Here is a 15,138-nt window from a genome sequence, read left to right on the forward strand (position 1 = left end):
TTCAGGAGAAACATTTAGATTGGGGAAATATGATTTGGTTCTTAGCCTGGTCAAATATTTTCACTTAACACAGCCTCAGAAAGTCAGCTGCAACAAAATATAATGCCTCTGGGCATTTTCTTTCAGTGTTTGCAGATCCACTGTTGCTTATAATCACAGTTAGATGTCTACACAGAGCGGCAGAAAATCCTAAGCTTCTGAAAAACAGTGACGGCCATTCTATTCCAGCAGGCATTTAAATGAAGCTTTGGAGTTTTTAATGATTTTTTATTTTATTCGTTAATATGCTTTTGTAATTTCTATGTACACCACTTGGAAACATTCATGATTAAGTGATATATAAATAGCTGAAATTATAATTTTTATTTAAAAAAACGCTACGTGTCCTATGTGTGCAGTACCTTTGATGGGCGAACAAAACACTGCTCACACTGCAGCAAATTCAAGAATAGATTAACAATCTAGAATTAAACAAATTGGTTTTTCATTTGAAATTCTCGGAAGTTTTCAGATGCCTGTGAGACAACTGCGAAGCATCCCAGCCCATTAGCCTCCACACCTTAACACTACCCTGCATTTCTACTCGAGGCAGAAAACGCAAAGGGAGACTATTAGATCTGTCCGATGTGCACATTACCACATTCATTCTTATTAAGGGACAGAAAATTGTTATGAGTTTTACCAGCTCAAAAAAAGGATCAATGGGAAATGACAAAACATCCTGCTTTTTGCAGTAGACCAGTGGTGTCCAAACTTTTTTCAAAGAGGGCCAGATTTGATGAAGTGAACGGCCGTGAGGGCCAACCAGAGTTGTTGAGCTTTATTTAGGGTTGAAGTTGCTGAGGTTTTTTTTAGGATTTTACCCAGGAAATAAACTGCCACAGGGGCCGGATTAAACCGACCAGCAGGCCGGATTAGGCCCCCGAAATGGACTTTGGACATGCCTGCAGTTGACAAGATATTCAGTGCAAATCGGTGTCTAAGGAAACTGTAGGTGGAAAGTTTAAATTACTGATAGCTTTTAATGTGGGTGGGGTTTCTTTTTTAAAAAAACCCACTAAGGTTTTTACTCAAATGTAGCAGTAATAGGTAGATATGCGCATTTAAGTACAATATATACTCCAATGTAAAGTATAGTACTTATTCCAATTGAAAGCCTACGGGCTGTATTCTGTGCCATTCATGAGCAGCACTTACACGTGTAGAAGGCAGCTTCTTCTTCCTATCCTCTCTCCTCTAATCATGTTGAGGGCTCCTCCCTCCACAGAAAACATTGAGGCATGCGTGGGCTTGGGGAGGGAGGGGAGGGAGGCAAAGTCCCTTTACGGAAGCACAAAGTCCACCCGTACAACGCTAGATTCCGCCCAATGTTACTAGAATTAGATCACCCTCTTAAACTCCACCGAGGTGCTTCCCATATACAACCAACCAGTTACAGGTTAAAAGCAGGCCCCTTCCTAGGCGTTTGACAGCATGGTGGAGGTGAAGATCTGCTGTAGAATCTGTGGGATGTCCTTGGTGTCCATGGCAATAAAGGAACGGCCGGCTGGCAGCATCCTTTGCAACCTGCAGATCAGGAAAGAGAAAAATACATGATTGCAAATTGTGTCCCACGACAATAAATACGTGGACGTGGGTGGCGCTGTGGTCTAAACCACAGAGTCTAGGGCTTGCTGATCAGATGGTCGGCGGTTCGAATCCCCGCGACGGGGTGAGCTCCCATTGCTCAGTCTCTGCTCCTGCCAACCTAGCAGTTCAAAAGCACGTCAAAGTGCAAGTAGATAAATAGGTACCACTCTGGCGGGAAGGTAAACGGTGTTTCCGTGCGCTGTTCTGGTTTGCCAGAAGCGGCTTAGTCATGCTGGCCACATGACCCGGAAGCTGTCTGCGGACAAACGCCGGCTCCCTCGGCCAGTAAAGCGAGATGAGCGCCGCAACTCCAGAGTCGTCCGCAACTGGACCTAACGGTCAGGGGTCCCTTTACCTTTACACCAAATACATCAAATAACGTTTAAATGCTCTTAAGAAGAAAGTAAAAACTTCCTTCTAAATCTCTTGTACTGTAACTGCAACCTGAAAGACTTGGAAACTTTGGTAGGAGCAAGCGGAAAAGCTTTGCCTCTGCAAAAGTCTTTCTGCAGCAAGACTCCTTTCTATTTGTGTTTGCTGTGTGCTATGCACATGCGTGGCAGTCGGCACAAAGGAAAGTACAGCTTGTCCAATGGGGCTTGTCCAATGGGACCGCGATAGGGTGTCGCCTAAGATGTGGTAAAAGGTAAAGGTACCCCTGACCATTACGTCCAGTAGTGACTGACTCTGAGGCTGCGGCGCTCATCTCGCTTTACTGGCCGAGGGTACGTCCGGATCATGTGGCCAGCATGACTAAGCCGCTTCTGGCGAACCAGAGCAGCACACGGAAACGCCGTTTTCCTTCCTGCCGGAGCGGTACCTATTTATCTACTTGCACTTTGACGTGCTTTCGAACTGCTAGGTTGGCAGGAGCAGAGACTGAGCAACGGGAGCTCACCCTGTCGAGAGGATTCGAACTGCCGACCTTCTGATTGGCAAGCCCAAGGCTCAGTGGTTTACACCAATGTGCCACCCACGTCCCATAAGATGTGGGATATACAGCAAATCCATGAGGAAACGTGTTTTGTGTTCCCCAGAGCACAAAACCAATGACTGATTTAAAGTAGATTTTAAAAATTATTATTATTATTACATTTCTTAATTGCGAGAGGTAGTCTTTGGAGGCACAGAATACAAGCAGCCCTTTGGTAAGGTAGCATTTACTTCAACCAATACTGACTTAAACACACAGCAGAAGAAAGGGCGAATCTCTCATTTGTCACACCGAACTCTGGCACGGGCAGAAGTTTCTGCTTTCTGCAAAGCTCAGCTTGGCATGAGTTCTCTGCCGCTCACAGCACAAGAAACTCTGTGTGATGCTAGGCAACCAGCCTGGCCAGAATGCCAGACCTGAGCAGATTTGTGGAGAACTGTGCAGAACACATTTTTAAAGAAAACTTATGCCATATGTATGCATGCCATGAACTCATTGACCTACCTGTCTGCCTGATCTCCTAAGGAGCCTATGAATATGGCAAATGCGTTCACTTTGGGGTTGATGGTCAAGGCTTGAGCAAACCGTGCTGCAGGGATGCCGTACCGCTCAAGGTTGGCATCGCTTAAGACTATGACGAAGTACTCGTCTGCCTCTTCTTTCGCAATCTCCCGAATGGCGTGCTCTGTGCCCTCCAGAGTGTGGTCGCCACTCATACAGAACTGCGCATGGGCATGCATTATCTGAGGAGGGGGTGAAAACATCAACAAAAAGAGGCACAAAAATGAAAAACAAGGAAGCAAACATTTCGGCACCCACTGAATGGAAAAGCCTATTGCAAGTGAATTCATGTCCAAATTCTAGTTCAGACGATAAAGCAACTTTTTGAGTGAAAAAAATGGAAGGGTAGCACCTTCCCATTTCTCCACAGCAAAATGAGATGGGACACACCTGGACATAGCTGTCAACTTACAGATTTGAAAATAAGGGGCCAGCAGCCTCGAAAATAAGGGATCAGCAGCCAAAATAAGGGATTTTCTGGGCCTGGGCACAGGTATGTTCAACTTCTGAGCCCCTCCAAGCCAAAGGCAGAAAGCCCAGCCAGCAAGCGGTGGTTCCCACAGTGCAGCAACCCGGCAAAGGGGATGCAGCAAGGAAAACCACCATCACCTCTCCGCTGGGAAGCTCTGAGCAAAGGCGAGTCCCCAGGTAATGCGGCCGATTTGATAGGCACAAAGCATGCAAGCTCCACCCCCCAGTCGTTCTTACGACTTCTTATTGGGTGAGCAATGCAGCCAAGCAACACAGCTGGAGCCTCCCTCCTCCCTGGCTGGCAGGGAGGGAGGGAGAGGAGCTGCTTCCTTTGAAACCCGGGAAATTTAAGCGACATCATCAATAAGGGACAGCAGCAGGACACCGCGCTGGGATAATGGAGGTTCTCGCTAAATAAGGGACGGTTGACAGCTATGCACCTGGGGAACAAATATGGAAAATAAATGGATCTGTAAACCAAAAACTTATCTCACTGGGAACATAAGATAAGACTTGTGGCGTCAGCTTTCTTAGGCAAACCCCTAGTGGACTGAGAAGGTGGTGGTTGAGTATATGCACCATGTCGACCAAATTGGAATTAAAGAGAACGGCCCTTCATTTCTGACAGCATCGCTCTAGAGCAGAGTAGAAAAAAATGAATGTCATCCATAACAGGCCTTTGCTGGAAGGCTCAAAGCGCGTGCAGAAAAACCAGGTATCTAGCGTTTATTTCAATAGTAAAATATGGGATATGACGCCTTAACAACAAGAGATGAGAATTTGCAGAAAAATAAAATGTTTTGTGGTTCCTTAGAAAAGAAAGGATTTGTGAAGCGTTATCTTCAGTTGACGAGATTCATTATTCGTGTCTATCTCCATGCGCACGCCATTTTTGGAGAAAACCCATTAAATGCGAGAGGTCCAGGTGGTCTGTGAACCCTCTGCAAAGCTCAAATGCATAGAAGAGAATTATAACTACTCACAACAGTAGCAATTGGTGAGAACACCATCCAGACAGGGAAGGAAATCCGTATGTTAAAGGAGGCCGTTCTAGAAAGACACTCCAGAAAAACAAATAATATATTGGCACCCACTGTGAGAACAGGATTCTCAGCTAGATGGGCAAGTGGCCGGATCCAGCAGCTTCTCCTTACGTTCTTATATTCAGAATCCTAAGTGCAAAGGTGGGGTTTTTTTTTACAGCATGTTTATACTTTCACACTCCCTGTCCCGCTTGGTTCTCTTTCCGGGATAGCAGACACTACACAAATGTCTAAGAATTTCATCCAGTAAAGGTTTACCTTCAAAATTTCCAATCTTTGTTTATTGTTCTTCGGAACATTGTCATTCTGGACCACGGCAATGTTAAAACCATCTCCCGAATGCCCAGTGATGTCATACTGCATGGAAAAGATTTAAACATCATTTTTAAGCATCGTCCCCATAATAAAATGTATGTTTTATCATAAGGCACCAATCACAGTTTAGAGCTTTGAACCACCATTTGCCACCCACCAATTTCTGTGCTATTTTTTTAAAAAACAAAACCCTTGTGCTCACAGGCCAAAGTACAAATTAAGGCTGGAAGAGGCACATTTTATGCCTTTAGTTACACATTCAAATTCTTAATATTGATTGTTGAGCCCTTTTAAGCAAACCACAACAGCATGTGCTTTTCAGCATTAGCTTGCATGGACAGATCAGACAAATTCATACTGGAATACCAGGAGAAGGGTTATATTTTAAGCTGTCCAGTGTCTGATTGCCTATATTTCCATTTCTATGAATATTAATTTTATTTGACAAGACTTATATGCCACTTAATCAACAAAAACTAAGCAGCTTACATAAAAAAGATAAAATATTCATTTAAAAATATTGATAACATTAACGTTAAAACTAAACGGACAAAAAATGCATAAACATTATACTAGACATGTAGTAGAAGCATGATCTGGCCAACAGACATTTAAAATGTTTCCGGATAAGAGAGGGATGTTGAAACCTCTCTTACAAAGACAGAAGGGAGTCCAATTGCACCATAAAGACTCACAAATCTTTTGCACCATTAGCTTTTGTGGACTAGAATCAGAGAACCAGAGAGTTGGAAGGGACCCTGAGGGTCATCTAGCCCAACCCCCTGCAATGCAGGAATCTTTTTGCCCAGTGTGAGACTTGAACCCACGACCCTGAGCGTCTCATGCTCTGTTGATGTATGAAAAGGTCTGGGGGAAAGGAGACACATGAGATACCGTATTTTTCGCTCTATAGGACGCACTGGACCATAGGAGGGGGAGAACAGGAAAAAAAAAATTCTCCCCCTCTCTGCTCAGCGCCCCTTCAGCGAAGCGGCAGGAGAAACGGGGCCCCTTCCATTTCTCCTCCCGCTTGGCTGAAGGGGCGCTGCGCAGAGAGGGAAAACTGTTCAGTGCCTCTCCAGCGAAGCGAAGCCTGGAGAGCAAGAGAAGCCTGGCGGCCATCTGCAAGCCTTCGGAGCACGGCGGGAACTCCTGCTGCGCTCCAAAGGCTTGCAGATAGCTGGCAGAAGCCCCCGGAGCGCAGCGGGCGTTCCCACTGTGCTCCGGGGGCTTCAGCGAAAGCAACGTGAAGCCTCCGGAGCGCGGGGGGAGCTCTCCCTCTGCGCTCCGGAGGCTTCGCATTGCTATCGCTGAAGCCAAGGAGCCCTGCATTCGCTCCATAGGATGCACACACATTTCCCCTTCATTTTTGGAGGTGAAAAAGTGTGCGTCCTATAGAGCAAAAAATACGGTAAATAAAGCTAAAGTTAAAGTTATATTGATGCAATATGCTGAAGCCTCACTACTACCAACATTTAACACGAGCATTTTAGACACTAAAGCTAGAGGCAAAACTCAGCTGATTTTTGTACTCTGCAATGCTTCCAAACAATGGTGGTAAGACTGCTTTTTGGTTTCGTAAGAGAAAGAAATGTCTGTTCCTTTTGCAAGCAGAAGTGTGGTCTACATATTTCTACTGGAAATGGTCTACTGGAAAAGTTAACGCTGAAAAGTTAATAGGTTCATGTACAAATCACCTTAAATTTCTGCTCGTAATTCTCAAAGGCTTCCATAACCATGCAAACAGCTTCCATGGAGCGCTCCAGTCGCCCGTCCACCCCGTTGAAGCGGTACATGCTGCCAGAGACGTCCACGACGAGGCGGAGGCGTTTGGGCTTCTGCTGAGGGCTCCCCAGCTTAAAGAAAGCAACAGCAAGTCAGGTTGGTGGAGGGGGTGGGGGAGCTTCAGTCAAAAGGGGCAAACAGTTACGCGCTAGCTTAAAGGGCAGATTTAAATAAATGTTCTAAGGCAAAATGGGTACAAAAGTACCTAGGTGAACTGGGCAAAAATCCTTCTGATTACCGTATTTTTTGCTCTATAAGATTCACCTTTTCCCTCCTAAAAAGTAAGGGGAAATGTGTGTGCGTCTTATGGAGCGGATGCAGGCTGCGCAGCTATCCCAGAAGCCAGAACAGCAAGAGGGATTGCTGCTTTTACTGCGCAGCGATCCCTCTTGCTGTTCTGGCTTCTGAGATTCAGAATATTTTTTTCTTGTTTTCCTCCTCCAAAAACTAGGTGCGTCTTATGGTCTGGTGCGTCTTATAGAGCGAAAAATACGGTACTTTTTCAGGTACCTTTCTGAATCACTGTTCTAAGAGCAGATGAGCTCCTTCTCTGCTACCTGCTGCTTCTTTATTTGTGCATTTAAGACGGACCCGAAGGAACAATTCTCTGAAAAGTAAGGGTTAACTCACTGTTTTGTGAATTGCACATGGGCCTCATAAAGGTCACGGGTGGCGCTGTGGTGTAAACCACTGAGCCTTGGGCTTGCCGATCGGAAGGTTGGCAGTTTGAATCCCCGCAACGGGGTGAGCTCCGGTTTTTTGGCCCCAGCTCCTGCCAACCTAGCAGTTCGAAAGCACATCAAAGTGCAAGTAGATAAATAGGTACCGCTCCGGCGGGAAGATAAACGGCATTTCTGTGCGCTGCTCTGGTTTTGCCAGAAGTGGCTTAGTCATGCTGGCCACATGACCCGGAAGCTCTCTCGGCCAATAAAGCAAGATGAGCGCCACAACCCCAGAGTCGTTCATGGCTGGGCTTAACTGTCAGGGTCTTTTACCCTCACCTTTTTTACCTCATAAAGGTACTGTGATCCTGTTAAAATATTATGGAAAACACTTCTTTTGAGATATAGTGCTAACTTGGTTCTCAAACGCCTTGGTACTCAAACAACTTGGAACCCAAAGACGGCAAACCCAAAGTAAGTGTTCCGGTTTGCTAACATTTTTCGGGAGCTGAACGTGCTCCGTTTTGAGCTTTACGCTTCCATTTTGAGTGCCACACTTCCGTTTTGAGTGTTGAGGTCTGTCTGTTTTTGCTATTTATTTTACATTTTTGTTTTTGTGGCTTTTTTGTTTTGTTTTTGTGACTGTGTGGAACCCAGTTCAGCTACTGATTGATTGATTGTGTGACTGCAGCACATTGTTTACTGCTTTCATTTTATGGATCAATGGTCTTGTTAGATAGTAAAATTCATGTTAAATTGCTGTTTTAGGGGTTGTTTTTAAAAGTCTGGAACGGATTAATCCATTTCGCATTACTGTCTAAGGGAAAGCGTGTCTTGGTTTCGGAACGCTTTGGTTTTGGAATGGACATCCAGAACAGATTGAGTTTGAGAACCAAGGTACCACTGTATTGAGAAAAATCTACTAAATAGATTTCTGGATTTAAGTTGCCCATACTGGAAACAAAATCCAAGAAACATCTCACATAAGGTTCTGCAGGTAAAAATCTTTTTCTAAAAAAACAACAACACTAAAATCTCAGATTCAGAATTCATTCCAAAAGCAAATAGGGATTTTTTTTTTTTTGCATTATGAGGATAATTTGGCTTTGTGTTGCAAAGCTTGTCTGCAGACATTACAGCCTTTAAAATGGGATTCTGGGCGACACTGCACTCAGACTATAAAGTAGATCATTTTAAAAGTGAAGCGTCTGTTTTAACACTTTCTGGCATTGCTCCTGGATCTGAAAAGGTATTTCATGACACATGAAACAAGGCAAGCCGGAATACAAATACCAGGCTGCTTACGGAGAGTTTGGCAAACAGATAAAAACGCTTAAAATATTTGTTTTGTTCTATTAGCTTCCAATGTCATTCTTTCACTGAATCACCATTCAAGCATTTTGTTTTGAATTCTCTTCTTCTCCATTGACATAGAGATGCTTCTCATAATTCAGTTCTTTGCCCCCATTATTTATGATTTACTTCAATCCAGAAGACCCAGAACAGACATTAAAACAAGAGGGTGGAATTTAACTGCGAATGCTAAGCTCTCTGGAGTTCCGACAGTTGCAGGCCTAGGACCAGAGGCCTTCATACATTGACACATCCAAGCGGAGGTCTTCATGGTGAGCCATGGGAAGGATATTCTCCGGGGGGGGGGCACACAGCCAGCAAAGAGAGCCCAGATTGTGGCTGCTGATTCAAGTTGCCCATTACGAGGTTCACAAAGCAATTATCTCCATATTCTGAGGGCCAAATGGCAGAAGACTGTGGGAGATCTGTAACTGGGTCTCCTGCTGTTCTTTAAAAGTGTGCTACCTGCAGAGAACATGGGACGCGGGTGGCGTTGTGGGTTAAACCACAGAGCCTAGGACTTGCTGATCAGAAGGTCGGCGGTTCGAATCCCCGTGACAGGGTGAGCTCCCGTTGCTCGGTCCCTGCTCTTGCCAACCTAGCAGTTCAAAAGCACGTCAAAGTGCAAGTAGATAAATAGGTACCGCTCCGGCGGGAAGGTAAACGGCGTTTCCGTGCACTGCTCTGGTTTGCCAGAAGTGGCTTAGTCATGCTGGCCACATGACCCAGAAGCTGTACGCCGGCTCCCTTGGCCAGTAAAGCGAGATGAGCGCCGCAACCTCAGAGTCGGTCACGACTGGACCTAATGGTCAGGGGTCCCTTTACCTTTACCCTGCAGAGAAAACAGCAGCTTTGGAGAGGGCAGTTTTATGAGGGAAATGGAGGGAGGGGAGAAAGGATCAACTCCTTCCAGCAGCACCGCAATCCTTATCAGATCCTCCTCACCACCTCCAGCAGCTACTTAGTAAATAAAAAAGGGAAGCTGCCCTAATCCCAGACCTCCGGCTGTCATGTCTGGTTCCACCCTGGGTCCAGAAAAGGTAAAAACAGCTGACTCAATACCATAAATGCAAGACTGAGAAAAGTTGCTCTCAAAGGCATGTTTGGAGACAGAGTTACGTCACACAGAGCTGCAGAACAAAATGAATTGAGCACAAACGATGTCAATGGAATCCGCAGGAGAACTGACTCCATCCCAAACATAATGCACATAATGTGATTCTGGAACCTGCATGGAGCTGCAGGGCAGCCACAGTTGTCTCCCAGAACGGGCAATGATTCTGTAGAAATTCACTGTGCCAGACTCCAGGGGGGCATGTTGGCTGGGCTACATTTAAGTTGCCGTGCAGGCTCTGTGCAAGCTCTGCCTTAAGCATGAATAAAATGTGTGAATACAGTGGTGCCCCGCAAGACAAACGCCTCGCAAGACGGAAAACCCGCTAGACGAAAGGGTTTTCCGTTTTGGAGGTGCTTCGCAAAACGAATTTCCTATGGGCTTGCTTTGCAAGACGAAAATGTCTTGCGAGTTCCTGCGGGTTTTTTTCCCTTTCCCCCCTTTTTCTAAGCCGCTAAGCCGCTTATCTGCTTATCTGATAAGCCGCTAAAAGCCGCTAAAAGCCGTTAATAGCCGCTAATAGCGCTAATAGCACTAATCCGCTAAGCCGTCAATGGGCTTGCTTCGCAAGACGAAAAAACCGCTAGACGAAGAGAATCGTGGAACGGATTCTTTTCGTCTTGCGAGGCACCACTGTAATGGGGTGGGCGGGCAGAATTTTGTAAATTATACCAAATTACCCAGCAAAATGTTAAATGGACTGAGAAAAGCATCTATGCCAGGAGAACAGTTGATGTGCATGCACTTTAACTTTGTCTCAGTTAACTTACTTGTGGGTCAAGATCTCCCCGCCGCTTATAGATAGTTTTTTCACCTGTCAGACTGTCAATTATCTTGGCATCATCTAGTTCTCCAATGGCCTGGTTTCTGAGCCACTGTCTTTCCTTTCCTTTCGCCTGTGAAAAAAAGGAAACACTTGTCTTTAAGATTATTTTCTTTCTGAAAAGTCTTTGGAAATACTAATGGGACTTCTGCTGCAAATTCTACAACGAGGTTTGGCACAAATATTCAAACCAAAACACGAATTGGCAAGTATTTAGGAACACAGGACTCTGCCTTATCCTGGACCCGGACATTTCCTACCTAGAGATGCCAGGGATTCCAGCTGGGCCCTTTTGCCAATGAGTGACAGCCCTTTTCCATTGATAATCGATCCTTCCTATCGAATAAACTATTAATAGTTCAAGTTGTAAGGCTCAAGTGATGATGGGCAGATGACACAGCACTCAAAATACAGTTAGCTTTCAGTTACTGACGTAAGTAACTGGACTTTGAGAGACGTGTTAACAGCTGGCCATCACTTAAGCAATACATGCAATACAATGTTGTGACTTGCTGTTTCACTGGTCTAAGGATGCTTTGTGACTCTGAGCAGGAGGCACTATTGCGTGCATGTTAAGAAGAAGGTAAGTCCAGACCACGTCTCTGTGGCATCCATTGTCCATTTAGGCACATGAACCTCCAGCTTGAAGTAGAACCACACAGGCGCAGGTTTATCACCTCAGTGAGAACTAGTCCCAAATAATGGGATCATACACCAAATAAGCAGGTTGTTAAATTTCACAGCTATACCAGTCTTTTCCTCCTCCTTTTTTTTTTTTACAGGCAGCAAAGAATGTCTGGTTTCTTGGTCAGATAGTTTCGCTAAACATTTCCCAGGAAGACAATGAAGCCTCAGGAAACAGAGCACATGGCGCTTCCCCCATGAACTTAAAACAACCTTTTGTTAGTCTAAAGGAAAACGGATGCGCTTCCTTCCTTGACGTTGTGGCAAGTGCTGCTCTGTGTCTCTAGGCCCCAGGGACCAACTCCTGAGACCCTGGTCCTGAGGGAGGGGGCACAGGGCTAGCGGCTGCTGCCTCCCCCTCCCCCTTCTCCCTCAGCAGTCCTGAATTGGGGAGCCCAAAGCTTAAAATGCAATATATAACATGTAACAACAGTAAAGTATCTTCAAAAAGAAGATTTTGATCGAATTATAATTACTACTACTACTACTACTACCACCACCACCACAAACAGAATTTGGAAGGTTTCTTCACTTACGACCTGGAATAACTATTTGGGTTTTTTTTACACAAAAAGAGAAGCTGGGGGGGGGCGCAGCACACTGTCTTAACAATTTGGGGGCACAGTCAAGCTCTTTTAATCTCTACAAAGTATGAGCTCCTCAGATTTTGAGAAAAAATATTTCACTGCACACTTTGCAAATGGAATCTTATCTTCATAGAATCTTAGAATCATAGAATCATAGAGTTGAAAGAGACCACAAGGGCCATTGAGTCCAACCCCCTGCCAAGCAGGAAACACCATCAGAGCACTCCTGACATATGGTTGTCACGCCTCTGCTTAAAGGTAAAGGTGAAGGTACCCCTGCCCGTACGGGCCAGTCTTGCCAGACTCTGGGGTTGTGCGCCCATCTCACTTAAGAGGCCAGGGGCCAGCGCTGTCCGGAGACACTTCCGGGTCACGTGGCCAGCGTGACATCGCTGCTCTGGCGAGCCAGAGCCGCACACGGAAACGCCGTTTACCTTCCCGCTGGTAAGCGGTCCCTATTTATCTACTTGCACCCGGAGGTGCTTTCGAACTGCTAGGTTGGCAGGCGCTGGGACCGAGCAGCGGGAGCGCACCCCGCTGCAGGGATTCGAACCGCTGACCTTTCGATCGGCAAGTCCTAGGTGCTGAGGCTTTAACCCACAGCGCCACCTGCGTCCCCAAGCCTCTGCTTAAAGACCTCCAAAGAAGGAGACTCCACTACACTCCTTGGCAGCAAATTCCACTGTCGAACAGCTCTTACTGTCAGGAAGTTCTTCCTAATGTTTAGGTGGAATCTTCTTTCTTGTAGTTTGGATCCATTGCTCCGTGTCCACTTCTCTGGAGCAGTAGAAAACAACCTTTCTCCCTCCTCTATGTGACATCCTTTTATATATTTGAACATGGCTATCATATCACCCCTTAACCTCCTCTTCTCCAGGCTAAACATGCCCAGCTCCCTTAGCCGTTCCTCATAAGCCATTGTTTCCAAGCCTTTGACCATTTTGGTTGCCCTCCTCTGGATTCCCTTTGTCCATTTCTCCTTCTCTCCCTGGCTTTCAGACAGCGAAACACAGATGTCAAGAAAGATCACGCCATGGACAAATAGCTGAAACACTCCTGGAGCAGATGTAAAGGCTCACTCAGCTGAAAGCATTATCTGAGCACAATGGCATGAGTTTCAGGGATCAGTGAACTATGACACGAATCACCCTCTCTTTCAAAACTAGATGCAGCACCTCCTAAAGCAGCAGCGGGAAAGGGATGGACAATGGCCTAAACAAGGTCACAGGGCCATTTCCCACAAGCTCCATCCACCTTCTCGACATCTGACATTAGATATAAGGTGTGGAGTAGGAAAAAATGCAGCTCACCTGACCTCATGGCAAAATCAAGTGAGTGGCAGATGGGGAGCCCTACCCACCTATCAAAATGGACCTGTCAAGGGTGTTAGAGGTTCTCAGAGTCCATCTCAGTGCCAGTGTGGTGTAGTGGTTAAGAGCGGTGGACTCGTAATCTGGTGAACCGGGTTCGCGTCCCCGCTCCTCCACATGCAGCTGCTGGGTGACCTTGGGCCAGTCACACTTCTCTGAAGTCTCTCAGCCCCACTCACCTCACAGAGTGTTTGTTGTGGGGGAGGAAGGGAAAGGAGATTGTTAGCTGCTTTGAGACACCTTAAGGGGAATGAAAGGCGGGATATCAAGTCCAAACTCCTCCTCCTCCTCTTCTTCTTCTTCTTCTATATATCTACGGCTGTCATTCCAATATTCTAACCCCTGGCCACAAATAAGCTTAGCCCCGGTTCATACATGCGCACACTAAGGAAGAGAAGGTTTTCTATTCCATGGGATCCCTGCATTCTGCTCTTCCTTTTGGTTTACAACTCCTTTGTGAGCTGCAATTTAATTCGTGCGCCAATATGTATGTTGTGTGATCACATCCTGGTCCTTTTTTGTGCTGTATGTATTCCCGCCAGGAAGGGAGGTGAACTGAAAACTGTGGCAAACTGCACAGAGGCCTGAGCAAAACTTGGAAATAAAAAATAGGAAAACAGGTAATTGATGGTGCATTGGTGCAGCTTCAGAAAAAAGGCTGAGATGCTTTTGGACTCCAAAATGAAGATTTAAATTCAAAGCAGGAAGCACCTCTTATTTCACATGGATCTACTGTTCACAGCTATAGACTTGATGGGCAGCAGCTGGATGTGTGCGTTACCTCTGCTGAAATGTGAAGAGATACAGCAGCCATGGCAGAAAATCCCTATTGTGACAGTCTACTCAGATATGCAACTTATGTCCAGTTGGTTGGGTCAGCAAGTAATGAATTCAAATATCACAACTCATTGCTAGCTACCGTATTTTTCGCCCTATAGGACGCACCGGCCCATAGGACGCACCTAGTTTTTTTGGGGGGGAAATCAAGGGGAAATTTTTTTTCCCCGCCCAGGTTTGCGCAGCCATCCCCAAGCTAGAAGAGGGAGACGGAGAGCTCCGTCTCCCTCTTCTGCCTTCAGGGACAGCTTCTCTAGCCTCCGTGGGGCAGCGGCTTGCCCTGCTGTCCCCGAGCTGGTGGGGCTGGTGATGGGGAGAAGCTTGCTTCTCCCCCCCCGCCCGCCAGCCTCCAGACCAGGTCCGGGAATAGCGGGGTGGCAGCGCTCCGCCTCCCTGCTATCCCCCGAGCTTGTGGGGCTGGCGGGGGGGGGGGGAGAAGCAAGCTTGCTTCTCCCCATCGCCAGCCTCCAGATCAGGTCGGGGAATAGCGGGGTGGCGGCGCTCTGCCTCCCCGCTATCCCCCAAGCTTGTGGGGCTGGTGGGGGGGGGGGGAGAAGCAAGCTTGCTTCTCCCCCCAGCCAGCCTCCAGATGAGGTCGGGGAATAGCGGGGTGGCGGCGCTCCGCCTCCCCGCTATCCCCCGAGCTTGTGGGGCTGGCGATGGGGAGAAGTAAGCTTGCTTCTCCCCCCCCCGCCAGCCTCCAGATCAGGTCGGGGAATAGCGGGGTGGCGGCGCTCCTCCATCGCCAGCCTCCAGATCAGGTCGGGGAATAGCGGGGTGGCGGCGCTCTGCCTCCCCGCTATCCCCCAAGCTTGTGGGGCTGGCGATGGGGAGAAGCAAGCTTGCGCACCGACCCCTCTCGCTCTCCAGGCTTCAGCGAAAGCCTGCATTCGCCCCATAGGATGCCTCCCCGCTGTCCCCCGAGCTTGTGGGCTGCAGGCTGCTGCCCGCAAGCCTTGTGAGCCCGCGG

General features: G+C 47.0%; 1 protein-coding gene across 3 annotated transcripts in view; it reads right to left on the bottom strand.

The window, feature by feature from the left end:
• Positions 1-246: 246 nt before the first annotated feature.
• Positions 247-15,138, bottom strand: part of VWA8 (von Willebrand factor A domain containing 8) — a 96,649-nt gene continuing 81,757 nt past the window's right edge. The window contains exons 41-46 of one of the 3 annotated variants that reach the window (XM_083748365.1): positions 10,638-10,763; positions 6,651-6,809; positions 4,897-4,995; positions 3,068-3,306; positions 1,430-1,566; positions 247-461 (exon numbers count right to left, since the gene is read on the bottom strand). In XM_083748365.1, coding sequence (XP_083604491.1) covers positions 1,458-1,566; positions 3,068-3,306; positions 4,897-4,995; positions 6,651-6,809; positions 10,638-10,763 — 732 coding nt within the window. In that variant the 3' untranslated portion in view covers positions 247-461; positions 1,430-1,457. Of the gene's footprint in view, positions 1,567-3,067; positions 3,307-4,896; positions 4,996-6,650; positions 6,810-10,637; positions 10,764-13,634; positions 14,247-15,138 lie in introns of those variants that run through there. The other 2 variants (XM_083748364.1, XR_014566649.1) reach the window with 2 other exon arrangements.

The sequence above is a fragment of the Podarcis gaigeae genome (assembly GCF_964106915.1).
Source record: "Podarcis gaigeae genome assembly, chromosome: 7".
Lineage (NCBI taxonomy): Eukaryota > Metazoa > Chordata > Lepidosauria > Squamata > Lacertidae > Podarcis > Podarcis gaigeae.